Source organism: Macaca mulatta, chromosome 20, assembly GCF_049350105.2.
Source record: "Macaca mulatta isolate MMU2019108-1 chromosome 20, T2T-MMU8v2.0, whole genome shotgun sequence".
In the NCBI taxonomy this organism is placed as follows: Eukaryota; Metazoa; Chordata; class Mammalia; order Primates; family Cercopithecidae; genus Macaca; species Macaca mulatta.
The window spans coordinates 15368182-15383568 of NC_133425.1; the positions used below are offsets into that span (position 1 = coordinate 15368182).

Sequence of the window (15387 nt, forward strand, 5' to 3'; positions counted from 1 at the left end):
TAGGATATTTAAGACACCATTGCTAGGCCAGCTCTAATCTGCTTTTGGGGGCTGGTCCTCAGCCAAACCTGACTGGACTGGGCTCGTGGGAGTCTCTGTGGTGCTTCATGTGCCAGAGCTGAAAATAATGCTGTAAGAGCTGATTGGTCAAGTCTTGGAGGTGACAGCCCAAGGAATCCCGGTCCTCTATCCCATCCATTCATCTGACTGCCCATGCTTATAAGTGCAGGGTGTTACCAGGCAATGGTGGACATACACAGACAAGATTTTGCAAAGATAATTGATAGAATACTGTTGTAGGTGATGTTTTGGTAAGCACTGCTTACCCTCACACTGGGATTCCAGAATATTTGATTTACCATCAGTTAGCATATTAAGGAGTCACTGTGTCTTTACAGTGAGTTGCCCTGTGGTGTGGTAGAAAGAGCATGAACCTTTCAAATTCAGAATTCTAGATTTAAATACCACTTTGACCACCATCTGGTTGTATGGCCTCAAGAATTCGCTTAACCTCTTTGGGCCTTTCACCTGTCCTGGGGCTTATACCTACCTTGCAAGGTTATTGCAGGGACCAACAGCAACACAGCCTTGGTTAAGCACAGAGCCCGTTACGGGCTCTAAATAAATGATACCGCAAATCTGTTGGACACAAAGTGCAGTGTGATGTTCAAGGTTACATCACTCCCAAGGACATATGGACTTTTTCTATAGCTTATATGACCATTAAGAGCAAAGACTCATCAAGGAGTCATCAGACAGTCCCCTTGGCAATGGAGATTTGCTATGAGTAGTCAAAACTGGTCTGAGCTGATATTTGCATTGTCATTTTGTATACAACTGTGTTTTAAATGTCTACTTTATTTGTGAAATACATAATTTTTATCTTGTAACATTTAAGATTTCAAATTGTGTGGGTCTCCTAATGGAACTAGTAAATTAATGGAACTGTAGATGTGATCTATTAATAATAGGTTTGTCAACATGATATACTATAACATTGGATTGAAGTATGAACTCCATTTATACTGTGGAACCCATTTCTTTTCTGACAGCTTTGAAGAGCCCAGCAGCATTCCATGAACAGATAAAAAGCTTGGAACGAGCCAGAGTAAGACATTTCACTTTAAAATGTTCTACTTCTCTCTCCTTCTCTCCCTCTGTTCTAAAATACCTGTGTACAAGTAGCAGTCTTACTCCTAAACATGTCAATAGAGAAAAATATAGTGTATTTTCAGGATACATGGCATAGAGAATATTTACTCTGGGACAGTTTGATCTGGAGGTTTGTAGAAAATACATGACATTCAAATTTTGTTCTTTTAAAACCAGTTACTAGTTTTGTACAAAAATGACAAATCATACTTCTTCGCTTTCTTGCTCTCAGAGCATAACAACAGTTTTTAGAGGCATAAGAGGGGGTACTTCTGTCATTTGTTACCCCTGCAGAGAGACAGCCAAGGATGTGCTGACACCAGATCCTTAGGTGATTTCCCTACTGGGTCTCTGTTACCTGTACATTTGACCAACGGTAGGGGAATATGGCTAAATCAGAAAACATTGCTACATTCAACTCTGCTTTATTCTTTAAGATGGCACCATCATACTTGCACATGATAATTGTTAAGATTTTTCTTTAAAAATGCCATTATGAATATTCATTCATTTTGTTTGTTTTGAGGAAAATTTCTATCATGCAACATGAAAATAAACATATTCCAAAAGTTTCTTAAGAATTTTTCTAGAATGCAATAATGATCTCTTATAGTCTTATAAAACCTATATTAAGGCTTTCTTCCTTAAGAGTTGAATACATTTCTAATTAAGAAAATCTGATCAAGGATATGAACTTACCAAAGAAAATACATTAAGACTTTTAGGAAATTTGTTATCTAGGTGGATTTTTACTGGACCTGAAGTATAGACTTTATTGATTTTAGATATTTAAGTGATTTAAATCCTATGTTTATTAAAAAATTATCTTTAAAAAATTATCTTCAAAACATGACCTTTCAGTGTCGATAAGTTTTAAAAGTTTATAAAGTGCTTAGTTTATACCAACATACTCTTCAAGTCCCTGTACAATTTTGAAGGCTACACTTTAAATCATGTGTTGGATAATAGTTTTTCTAAGTGCTAATTTCTACTCTTCCTCTCAAACACCTGACCATAAGGGTATTGTTTATTTAAATAGAGTACCTTAAACAACATTTAAAACCACAATAAATAATAAATAATTTATGGTAAGACTTTTTTTCTTTTTAAAGACCGAAAACTTTTTGAAACACAAGATTCGGAGTCGACCAGATCGTTCTGAACTTGTCAGGATGCACATTTTAGAAGGTAAAGGATTTATTTCTTCTTAATTTGCTGTATTTTTTCAAAAAAAAGAAGTGAGAATTCCACCATTTCTGTTTATTCCCATTTGAATAACTTTTTACCCCACAGCCTTACTTCCTCCAAACTGGATAGCAACATGAAGACCCAAAGCTAAAACATTATGTTAGGTACACAGGGAAGGTTTGATTCTTCACATAACCAATTAACGGACTAACACTTCCACACCAGCTGGTACCACAGATGCCTCTACCATACAGTTCCATTAAAAAATTAGTGTCCAGAGGACCCCATCTAAAGTGGATATATGTCCAGTGAGGAACATATATCCAGTTTATAAGTCCTACAGAATGCAATAGCCCAAGTCTAACCCTAGGTTTTCAACTACTTGGACCTTGTCTGTGTCTACGTGGTACAGTTCCATACCCAACATTTTCTCTTTATTGCCACTTACCCACAACAAGCCACCTTGAGCTGACCATTATTAGCACCTCCCACCCACCTCCGCCAAATGATCTCAGTCGTCTAACCTCATCACGTACGAGGCTGGTAAGGACAGTTCCACACCCAACATTTTTTCTTTATTGCCACTTACCCACAACAAGCCACCTTGAGCTGACCATTAGCACCTCCCACCCACCTCCACCAAATGATCTCAGTCATCTAGCTTCATCACTTATGAGGCTAGTAAGAACAGTTCCGTTGCATCTTTGGTTAACACATGGGTCAGGCCAGGATGTTTTTCTCTCTAAAGGCAAAGCATTCTCGAAAGCTTATACCTCCACCATCAACTCCCAAGTTACATTTTCTTTCATTGTTTTGCTTCTCCAACGAATTTATTAAGACTGGGAGCTTGATTTTTTGGTAGCCTTGGGTCTGTTAAGTATTGAGAAGATACGGAAACAGTCTGAAAACTTCTCAGACATTGAGAGACAATTGTCAGGTAGAAGGGAGATTTGTTCTCTGGGCCTAATGATAGGATTAGAGTTAGTATTAAGTTAGGTAGATATTACCAAGTATTAGATTGTAGCTCAACATAAGAAATAATATCTTAAAGGTCAGACATGTCCAGAAATGAAATCTTCAGGAGGTGATATGGCCAGCATGATTAGAGGTGTTCCTTCATTGGCCAGTGTGCTAGACTCCAGAGACCCAACAAGTGAGCGAGACAGATGGATGCCTGACTTCACGGAGCTTGCAGTCTAGTTTTGCTAACAAACAGGCAAAACAAGTGAATTACAGATTGTGAGAAGAGCTCTGTGGGGAGTAAACAGACTGCTATGATAGAGAAAAAACTCAATATTAAGGATGTGGTAAAGAACTTCCAAGCATCCAGGTGGTCTCTGCGACCCCAAGTAGGGGCTTTTCTGTTGTAAAGAATCTTTGATTATATGGCTGTCCTCCTCATTCCAGGGGCAGGAGGTGAGAGGTATGTCCCTTTCTCTACTTTGGGTTGTGTTCTCAGAAGTCCGCTGGACTAAAAAGGCTTTTCCAGAACTCCAGTAGTAGGGTAGAGCAGCTACCAGTCAGGGATAAGTGAATCTTCAAAGAAGCAAGTTTACTGGTAAGTAGCCAAGTAAGTGGTTGCTTCTTTGCCTGAAAACATCTTGACCTATAAGGGACATTTTTGTAGTAACAATGCTATCTGTTTCAATTTGTCTTCTAACTGTAACAAGCTTTATTAATATAAATAAAATCAAGGAAAATACATTTAACTCTCAAAAGAAATCTTTTTTTTACGACTACCCACCATTTAAAAATCTAACTGTATTTATGAATGAACCGTAAGTGATGTTTTTATGACATCTGTCCTTAAGTTGGGATTTTTGAAATAAGAAAGAATGTCATTTTATTTTTTAAAGTATCTTAAAACCACCACCACTCCCAACTGTATTTTAACATTAACCCAATTTTGATTGGATTGGATATTTGGCAGGCAAAGGTCTAAATTACTTCCTGAAGCTCAGCAGCTAAACTTCAGCCTCAGTCATGGGGATAGAGGTAATAAGACCAGCAACAGAAACATACCAAAATTCCAGGCTTTACTTACTTGAGAATATTTTCTTTCCATACATATTGCTATCACTTAGGTGGTGGTAATGTAAGAGAGGAGAAAGACAGAAGTCTGTCCTACCTAGATCTTAACCAGAAGCATTGAAATATCAACCTGAGAGTGATTCTTATGTTCTGATTCTCCCCAGCGATCATCTTGTATGGTTACAAGTGTTATCTCAGAAGATTGGGGCCACAGTTGGTTGTATGGGAAAATGATAAAAATGAGATGGACACACATTTTAACCTGTAGATGTCTACATTTATTTACCAATATTCCAACATTGTGCTAGGGCCTTCTCTTTGGGTAAGACTTTAATAAATGGAGTTCACATCAATCTGAGCTTTAAAATCCCAGATTTTGCAACCTTTTTCTCAAATTTCTTACAGTTGTTAATTGCCCAAATGAATTTGACAGTGATTTTTTTAATGACTCACCTTTATCAAATCTTTCCAAAGCATTTAAGTTTCCAAGAAATGGGCCGGGCGCGGTGGCTCAAGCCTGTAATCTCAGCACTTTGGGAGGCCGAGACGGGCGGATCACGAGGTCAAGAGATCGAGACCATCCTGGCTAACACAGTGAAACCCCGTCTCTACTAAAAAATACAAAAAACTAGCCGGGTGAGGTGGCGGGCACCTGTAGTCCCAGCTACTCGGGAGGCTGAGCAGGAGAATGGCGTGAACCCGGGAGGCTGAGCTTGCAGTGAGCCGATATCTGGCCACTGCACTCCAGCCTGGGCAACAAAGCGAGACTCCGTCTCAAAAAAAAAAAAAAAAAGTTTTCAAGAAATGATCTTTTATTTTTTGAAGTTTTATCATTTTCTCATAACGTTTAGTTAAATTTTGTATTCACTCACAATAGCGGTCACAACAGATATGAATCATTTTGTGGACAATCAAGGCTCACTTTTGGCAAGCATACAGCTCAGCTGGTGGATAGAGAAGCTGCACAGATGTGCTGCAGGGTAACCTCCTAGCCATGTGCTTTCAGTGGGCCTTGGGCTTCACAAGAACATTCTATTAATACTTGCAGAATAAAGAATATCAGTTCATCCTAAGCCAACTTATGGGGAGTTTCATTAAAAGACCTTCTACTGTATAACTTAAGAGGCAAGCAACTTTCAACTTGGAATTTGGGTAGACACTACATCATTATTTTTCATCATTTCTAAACATTTTTTAGAACAATGGAAAAAGCATTAACAAGAGTTACCAGAAACACAAATATGACAGAATGAAGCAGATGGATGAATTATGGTATTTATAGTTTTACATTGGTTGTACCAGTTTTAGGCAGTTGTAAGTAGATGAGTTGATGCCTCTATACAACCATTAATTAGTGTGTATTATAGTTGAATGTTCCTAACAGACACAAGGATATATATCCAGAAATAAACCCAAATTCTTAATTATGATGACCGACCGAGACACAGGGGATCAATTCAAGAATATGAATGATAGCTCTTCCTATTGACCTCTGAAGAGAAGTTTATAAGCCTAAGAGGCAGTGTCTCCTTTCTAAGAATTGACTTTCCAATGAAGCCAAATCCAGAACTGTCAACTTCTTGAACTGTGGGCCACATCTGTCTCGCTCATCCTCTGTATCCCCAATACCTAATAAATGTGAATTTGACCCTCCCACCATAAATAAACAATAGCAGTACCCCACTTTTGGTTTAAGGTCCTGTTAATTTGAGTCTGTGGGCATCCAAATTACGAAGAGAAAGTAAAGCTATCCAGAACTAAAAAATACAAAATGCATACTGGAACATTCTTAAACAGTCATTTTCTCTTTCCATAAATATGTCGAGAACACAAAAATATGTCTAAATCAGTTTAAATTCAGTTAGTTGGCCTGAAATAACATTATGGAATAGAAATAGTAATTCGAGTAATGGTTAAAATTGTGTTTCCTCTTTTAGAAACATTTGCAGAGCCATCCCTGCAGGCTACTCAGATGAAGTTGAAAAGAGCTCGACTAGCAGATGATCTGAATGAAAAGATTGCTCAAAGACCTGGCCCTATGGAGCTGGTAGAGAAAAACATCCTTCCTGTGGACTCCAGTGTTAAAGAAGCAATTATAGGCAAGACTCTAAAAATTTACTGTTTGGGGGGAGAAAGAGAAATGTGGAAATTTTAGATAAAACAAATATAATTTAAAGGCTAGCACCAATCGTATTGTTTTCTGGGTTAATTAGAAATTAACACTTAGAGTGATTTCTGTTACTGTCATTTCATTACGTATTATAAGTCTAGTATCTGCCGCCAAGTAACAGATTCCCTTGTTAGGTCTGAGGTTTAATTCGTACATTCTGATTTCATCTCACCTTTTGGGGTCCATCTCTTTAGGACTGCATGGAATCATGGTTGATTGTACTGCTTAGACTTCTTGACTACAAATTGCCTAAGTTTTAAAGTCATACCAGTGCAAAATAGGAAGTCCCCAGGGGTGATGAAAATGACAAGAGTTTTTAAGATAGGATATTAACTTTTCAAAATTGCTTGTTGAGTAAGTAGCATTATTATTGAAATAATTTTCTAAGTTAAACTTAGTTTCTGTTTAATATTTTTACTAACTTTATTTCTGTCTACTTCTAGGAAATATAAATAGCATGTTCAGTGTTAGTTCAGCAAGGTGAATAGCAGATGTGTTCAGAATGGTAGTATCTCTCCATTTTATCCTGGTCTTATCACACTTAGTTACTGATGTTTCTCTTTTTATATCTGGCATAAGCTTTAGCAAAAAAAAGAAGAAATCATGTGAGACGTCAGTGTAGCTGGGTTGCTCCCTAAAGTGGGAACTTAACATACACCTAGTCATGGCCCCATTTTCCTCCTTATCACGTGTTTTGTTTTTTGGTTTTGTTGTTGTTGTTGTTTTCTTTTTTGAGACGGGGTCTGGCTCTGTCTCCCAGGCTGGAGTGCAGTGGTGTGATCTCAGCATACTGTAAGCTCCGCCTCCTAGGCTCACGCCATTCTCCTGCCTCAGCCTCCCAAGTAGCTGGGACTACAGGCTCCTGCCACCATGCTTAGCTAATTTTTTGTATTTTTAGTAGAGACAGGCTTTCACCATGTTAGCCAGGATGGTTTCGATCTCCTGACCTCATGATCCACCTGCCTCGGCCTCCCAAAGTGCTAGGATTACAGGCATGAGCCACCGCGCCCGGCCTGTCACGTGTTTTTTTTAACAGTTGGATTTCCCGTCAGGATCCAAACAAGGTCCACACATTGCCTCTGCCTGATACTTCTCTTAAATCTTAATCTATTGGGTGGCTCTTCTTCTTTTTCTTACTACTTGTTTGTTGAGAAACAGGCTTGTTTTGTCCTCTAGCATGTCCCACATTCTGGATTTTACTGATTGCATTTGCGTCCCCAGGTGTTAAGATTCCTGGCACTTGTACTTCATGTAACTGGTAGTTGGACCCGAAGTCTTAATCTAATGAAGGTTTGATTTTTCTTTTTCACCCAAGAATACATTATAGTTAGTGGTGTATTCTTGCACTGGGAAGTACATTGTGTTCAATTTTTTTTTAAGTAGCTTCATAAATTTTCATGGGAAACGATATTTTCCTCCTTCACATTAAGCTTGGTATTCCAAAGCCAACATAAGTCAAAAATCCTTTCTTTCTTTAGGCGTTGGGAAGGAGGACTATCCCCACACTCAGGGCGATTTCTCATTTGATGAAGACAGCAGTGACGCTTTGTCTCCGGACCAGCCTGCGAGTCAGGAGTCACAGGGGTCAGCCGCGTCCCCAAGTGAGCCAAAAGTTAGTGAATCGCCATCTCCTGTGACTACAAATACTCCAGCCCAGGTATTATCTTTCTGGTTTTGAGCCCTACAGAAAGAAAATGCCTTTTTTTTTTTTTTTAATATATTAAGGTAATAAACTTTCACCAGAAGAAAATTCTGAATTGAATTTAAATTGATTAGGCAAAAGGCAGGCACTTAACTGCCCTCTAGGAAGGTAATAAAGATTTCTAGCCACTATGTCTTTATCACAAGTAGGTAATACCATTTCCTGAAATCTTGGAGAGTTGAATGTTTTGATCATTGATGGAACTGAATTTGTTTGTTCAACAAATACACATTGAGCACCTACTATGTTTCAGATTTATTGGGAACTGAGAATCTAGTGCATACAAAGGAATATAAGAAATATCTTGGTAATTGCATTGGAAATGTACATTTCTTACCTTTTAATGGGTGTCCATGTTTCTTTTGGCTTTATGATAATTCCTGTGCTATATATAATGTTTTTTCTCCTTATGGTACTTTTTCCTTACTGAAATTTTAATAGTGTTACTTTAAAGTCAAAACTATTGAACTACTTAATGGGAGTGATCAAGTCAGCAGAAAATGTTCTTGTTAAGCCTGGCATCATAGAATTTTTGAGTCGGAAAGGAATTTAGCAATTATGTGCTTTAACCTCATGCAAGAGGCAGCCTGGGTTCACAGAAGTATGGAAGTTTGGGGATCAAAAATGCCTATTTTCTTACAGCATTTCTTCTCATTGATGACCATTGATTTGTTAGGAACTATGTCTTTCAGCATTATTTTCTTCATTGCATTTATCACCATGATCTGAAATATGTTAATTTGTTTGTTGTCTCTATGCCTGCAGCTAAAATGTGAGCCTGTGAGAGGGATTTTGACTGTTAGAAGATAAGAGCTACTTTGGAGAGGGAGGGAGGAAGAGAGAGAGAGCAAGTGTATCTTGAGCATCTAGCACAGGGCCTGGTACAGAAAAGGTGCTTAGTAAATGCTGACTTGAATTAAGCACCTTGAATGCAGACTGACACAATGGTTGTGGAAGCTTGTTTCTGTTCTTCCATGTGCATGTAGAGCCTCTACAGCTTGGACTCATCAACAGTAGTGTGAATGGCTACAGTTCAGATTGTCCTCTCCAAGTTCACAGGGCAGGGGTGACCGTGGCCCCTCAGTTGTACTGGACCCTGGCCTAGAAGAAGTATGAGGGTCAGTGACCAGTCCACAGTCTGAGGTCTTAGCAGGCAGAAAGCGAGACCGAGGGAGACTAAACCCTACTGTGTTCTCACATATTTGCTGCACCCTGGTTTTGAGCTTTAAAAATTCGGTAAAAAGAATGTCAAGTATGTGAGTAGATACCATTAACAAACAGTTACACTTATCCATTTGGGTTGTTTGTTCTCTGTTACTGTTTTGAGTAGGTTAGGATGTCAGATAGCAATTAGCATGACCTTAACTTTTAGTAATACAGAATTTGTGTCACAATAGCCACCTATTGTTTAAACTTCAAGACCATTTCACCTGCATGAAAGATTATAATTCTCTTCCTCATATTGCTGGTACTACTGTGTTTTATTTCTGTAGTCTTAAAACATGGTCTCCAGCTAAGTTTTTAATTGAGACCCTTTAACCAGAGGCATTCCCGCACAGTGAGCTGACATTCCAGAATTCCTTGAAGGAAAATAGTAATAACAGTGTTTCTTGAAGAATAAATATGGTCTGTTTCTTGCCAGTGCAACACACATTAAGCCTTGGGTCACTCCTGAATTTAAGCAGTAGTTTTCATAGTACCTTCAGTGCTGCTGCAGTACCAGTTCTGCCTGTTACATGCAGACCATTAACAGTCAGCTTTTTATCTGTCGACTAGGGTGATGGGAAAAGACCCACTTTCCAGGATGTTAACAGTTCCTATGTATACATTCAAGAAAAAGAACCTGGAGTCAGGGTTGGCTCCACTGTAGCTTTGCCTGTTAAATCATTTCTGTCCTATGTGCCTTGAGACCTCTTAAAATTGTGTCCTTCATGAAACCCCCTTGTATTAAGTGTTCTAGTATTTATAAGTAAGGAATCTGACAAAGATGATTATTATACTTTTATTCATGTAATTAAAGAAGCATGTGCCTGGTAACTATGCCATACGGATGTCAAAGAAAGATAATTCTTAAGTAGGATTATTAATACACTGTAGGTGCTTTGTTTTGACTTCTTTTTTAAATTAACTACAGAGGTGAACTTTATGATGCTGGTAAAGTCTTGGGGATTTTTGTGTCATCTAAAGGTGATAAGTTTTGTTTTGGCAAATTTTGTATTTTATTTTCACTGTTATCCAGTGTTTGGTTATAGAATTTGTCCAGGCATCTCACTTGATGTATATAAAATATATTTATCTACCTAAATATACTTATTTTCATATTCGTAGCTCAAGGGGAAAGGACCTTGACACATTGCTTCTCCTTAGACACCAAGTTCCTAGAGGGCAGGGATTTATCTTAGTAACCTCATACTGAGCACAGGGGTCCAGCACACAGCAGGTACTTACTTAACTGATTTAACACATGACAGATTCTTGGAGACTCTCTCTGCAGTCTGTTTTTTCCTGCTTTAGAATTACCATCATACCACTGCCACAAAGGTGAGCTATGACACAATTTATTAAAATGTGCTTGTAAAACAAAGATAATAAAAGAGCAACATACATGTCTTTCAGGGGTTCTTTGAGATTCTTTTTTTTTTTTTAATTTATTTATTATTATTATACTTTAAGTTGTAGGGTACATGTGCATAACGTGCAGGTTTGTTACATATGTATACTTGTGCCATGTTGCTGTGCTGCACCCATCAACTCGTCATTTACATCAGGTATAACTCCCAATGCAATCCCTCCCCCCTCCCCATGATAGGCCCCGGTGTGTGATGTTCCCCTTCCTGAGTCCAAGTGATCTCATTGTTCAGTTCCCACCTATGAGTGAGAACACGCGGTGTTTGGTTTTCTGTTCTTGTGATAGTTTGCTAAGAATGATGGTTTCCAGCTGCATCCATGTCCCTACAAAGGACACAAACTCGTCCTTTTTTATGGCTGCATAGTATTCCATGGTGTATATGTGCCACATTTTCTTAATCCAATCTGTCACTGATGGACATTTGGGTTGATTCCAAGTCTTTGCTATTGTGAATAGTGCTGCAATAAACATACGTGTGCATGTGTCTTTATAGCAGCATAATTTATAATCCTTTGGGTATATACCCAGTAATGGGATGGCTGGGTCATATGGTACATCTAGTTCTAGATCCTTGAGGAATCGCCATACTGTTTTCCATAATGGTTGAACTAGTTTACAATCCCACCAACAGTGTAAAAGTGTTCCTATTTCTCCACATCCTCTCCAGCACCTGTTGTTTCCTGACTTTTTAATGATCGCCATTCTAACTGGTGTGAGATGGTATCTCATTGTGGTTTTGATTTGCATTTCCCTGATGGCCAGTGATGATGAGCATTTTTTCATGTGTCTGTTGGCTATATGAATGTCTTCTTTTGAGAAATGTCTGTTCATATCCTTTGCCCACTTTTTGATGGGGTTGTTTTTTTCTTGTAAATTTGTTGGAGTTCTTTGTAGGTTCTGGATATTAGCCCTTTGTCAGATGAGTAGATTGCAAAAATTTTCTCCCATTCTGTAGGTTGCCTGTTCACTCTGATGGTAGTTTCTTTTGCTGTGCAGAAGCTCTTTAGTTTAATTAGATCCCATTTGTCAATTTTGGCTTTTGCTGCTGTTGCTTTTGGCGTTTTAGACATGAAGTCTTTGCCATGCCTATGTCCTGAATGGTACTACCTAGGTTTTCCTCTAGGATTTTTATGGTATTAGGTCTAACATTTAAGTCTCTAATCCATCTTGAATTAATTTTCATATAAGGAGTAAGGAAAGGATCCAGTTTCAGCTTTCTACTTATGGCTAGCCAATTTTCCCAGCACTATTTATTAAATAGGGAATCCTTTCCCCATTTCTTGTTTCTCTCAGGTTTGTCAAAGATCAGATGGCTGTAGATGTGTGGTATTATTTCTGAGGACTCTGTTCTTTTCCATTGGTCTATATCTCTGTTTTGGTACCAGTACCATGCTGTTTTGGTTACTGTAGCCTTGTAGTATAGTTTGAAGTCAGGTAGCGTGATGCTTCCAGCTTTGTTCTTTTGACTTAGGATTGTCTTAGAGATGCGGGCTCTTTTTTGGTTCCATATGAACTTTAAAGCAGTTTTTTCCAATTCTGTGAAGAAAGTCATTGGTAGCTTGATGGGGATGGCATTGAATCTATAAATAACCTTGGGCAGTATGGCCATTTTCACGATATTGATTCTTCCTATCCATGAGCATGGTATGTTCTTCCATTTGTTTGTGTCCTCTTTTATTTCACTGAGCAGTGGTTTGTAGTTCTCCTTGAAGAGGTCCTTTACATCCCTTGTAAGTTGGATTCCTAGGTATTTTATTCTCTTTGAAGCAATTGTGAATGGAAGTTCATTCCTGATTTGGCTCTCTGTTTGTCTGTTACTGGTGTATAAGAATGCTTGTGATTTTTGCACATTAATTTTGTATCCTGAGACTTTGCTGAAGTTGCTTATCAGCTTAAGGAGATTTTGGGCTGAGATAATGGGGTTTTCTAAATATACAATCATGTCATCTGCAAACAGGGACAATTTGACTTCTTCTTTTCCTAACTGAATACCCTTGATTTCTTTCTCTTGCCTAATTGCCCTAGCCAGAACTTCCAACACTATGTTGAATAGGAGTGGTGAGAGAGGGCATCCGTGTCTTGTGCCAGTTTTCAAAGGGAATTTTTCCAGTTTTTGCCCATTCAGTATGATATTGGCTGTGGGTTTGTCATAAATAGCTCTTATTATTTTGAGGTACGTTCCATCAATACCGAATTTATTGAGCGTTTTTAGCATGAAGGGCTGTTGAATTTTGTCAAAAGCCTTTTCTGCATCTATTGAGATAATCATGTGGTTCTTGTCTTTGGTTCTGTTTATATGCTGGATTATGTTTATTGATTTGCGAATGTTGAACCAGCCTTGCATCCCAGGGATGAAGCCCACTTGATCATGGTGGATAAGCTTTTTGATGTGTTGCTGAATCCGGTTTGCCAGTATTTTATTGAGGATTTTTGCATCGATGTTCATCAGGGATAAAAAACATGCCAAAATGTAAAGACCATCGAGGCTAGGAAGAAACTGCATCAACTAACGAGCAAAATAACCAGTTAATATCATAATGGCAGGATCAAGTTCACACATAACAATATTAACCTTAAATGTAAATGGACTAAATGCTCCAATTAAAAGACACAGACTGGCAAACTGGATAAAGAGTCAAGACCCATCAGTCTGCTGTATTCAGGAGACCCATCTCACACGCAGAGACATACATAGGCTCAAAATAAAGGGATGGAGGAAGATTTACCAAGCAAATGGAGAACAAAAAAAAGCGGAGGTTGCAATACTAGTCTCTGATAAAACAGACTTTAAACCATCAAAGATCAAAAGAGACAAAGAAGGCCATTCTTTGAGATTCTTAATTTTTAATCTTGAAAATAACTCATTGTCAGAGTTTGATGGTAAATTCCATTGCTGTTGACCAGTCCTCGAATTGGCTGTAGTGAAGGACTAGCTTGATTTTTTTTAGATATTTCTCTTTTTTTTCGGCGGGGGAGGGAGTCTTACTCTGTCGCCCAGGCTGGAGTGCAATGGTGTGATCTCAGCTCACTACAACCTCTGTCTCCCGGGTTCAAATGATTCTCCTGCTTCAGCCTCCTGAGTAGCTGGGATTATAGGCACCCACCATCATGCCCAGCAAATTTTTGTATTTTTGTAGAGACAGGGCTTCACCATGTTGGCCATGCTGTCTTAAACTTCTCAGGTGATCGGCCCGCCTTGCCCTCCCAAAGTGCTGGGATTACAGGCATGAGCCACAGCACCCAGCCTATTTAATTTTTGATGCATGGGGACTAATCCTCTTGTAAAGTACAAGTGGTGGGGTAACATCAAATTTCTATGTGACTTACGCAGGTAACAGAGGTCCACAGACCATACTTTGAGTGAAATCTCTGCCATAGATTTCACTTTCCTTCTTGTTTGCCTGAGCCAAATTTTGTCATGTATTTATTACTAATTGTGTGCTGCATGTTTAATCCTATGGCTTAAACTAAGCTATCCAACCTACAGCCCACAGGCTGCACGCGGCCCAGGACAGCTTTGAATGCAGCCCAACACAAATTCGTAGACTTTCTTAAAACATTATGAGTGGTTTTGTGTGATTTTTTTTCTTTTAGCTCACCAGCTATCGTTAATGTTAATATATTTTATATGTGGCCCAAGACAATTCTTCTTCCAGTGTGGCCCAGGGAAGCCAAAAGATTGGACACCCCTGGCTTAAACTAAACAGAGAAATTAGAAAAATGTGATTTTTTTTTTTTAATGCCTGACTGAGGCAGGGGGCAGTGGCTCAGGCCTATAATTCCAGCACTTTGAGAGGCTGAAGTGGGAGGATCACTTGATCCCAGCAGTTCAAGACCAGTCTGAGCAACAGCGAGAACTTGAACATCACTGATCGTTAAAGAAATGCAAACCAAAACCACAATGAGATACCATCTCACGCCAGTCAGAATAATTATTAAAAAGTCAAGAAACAACAGATGCTGATGAAGCTGCGGAGAAATAAGAACACTAGAAATAAGGAGAGGTGGCTGTTTTTTCACATTCCAAATTTTCAACAAAACATGCAAAGAAGGCAGGCATGATAGCACACACCTTTAATCCCAGCTTACTTGGGAAGCTGATGCAGGAGGATTACTTAAATCCAACAGTTCAAGTCTGGTCTGGGCAACATAGCAAAATCCCATTTAAAACAAACAGACAAAAGGCTGGGTGCCGTGTCTTAGACCTGTAATCCCAGCAGTTTGGGAGGCCAAGGCAGGTGGATTGCTTGAGCTCAGGAATTCAAGACCAGCCTGGGCAACATAGTGAGACCCCCATCTCTACTAAAAATACCAAAAAAAAAAAAAAAAAAGTAGCTGGGCGTGGTAGTGCACACCTATGGTCCCAGCTGCTCGGGAGGCTGAGGTGGGAGGATCACCTGAGCCAAGGGAGCAGAGGTTGCAGTGAGCCGAGATCACACCAGTGTACTCCAGCCTGGATAACAGCGAGATCCTACACACCGCACCCCCACAAGAAAGAAAAAATCTCCAGAAACT

General features: G+C 39.0%; 1 protein-coding gene across 21 annotated transcripts in view; it reads left to right on the forward strand.

Moving 5' to 3' along the window:
* MRTFB (myocardin related transcription factor B) overlaps positions 1-15387 on the forward strand; it is a 310684-nt gene that overhangs the window by 250813 nt on the left and 44484 nt on the right. For all 21 annotated transcript variants that reach the window (XM_015125644.3, XM_077987072.1, XM_077987065.1 and 18 more), the window contains 4 exons: positions 1053-1108; positions 2265-2340; positions 6309-6470; positions 8020-8198. In XM_015125644.3, coding sequence (XP_014981130.2) covers positions 1053-1108; positions 2265-2340; positions 6309-6470; positions 8020-8198 — 473 coding nt within the window. The remainder of the gene's footprint in view (positions 1-1052; positions 1109-2264; positions 2341-6308; positions 6471-8019; positions 8199-15387) is intronic.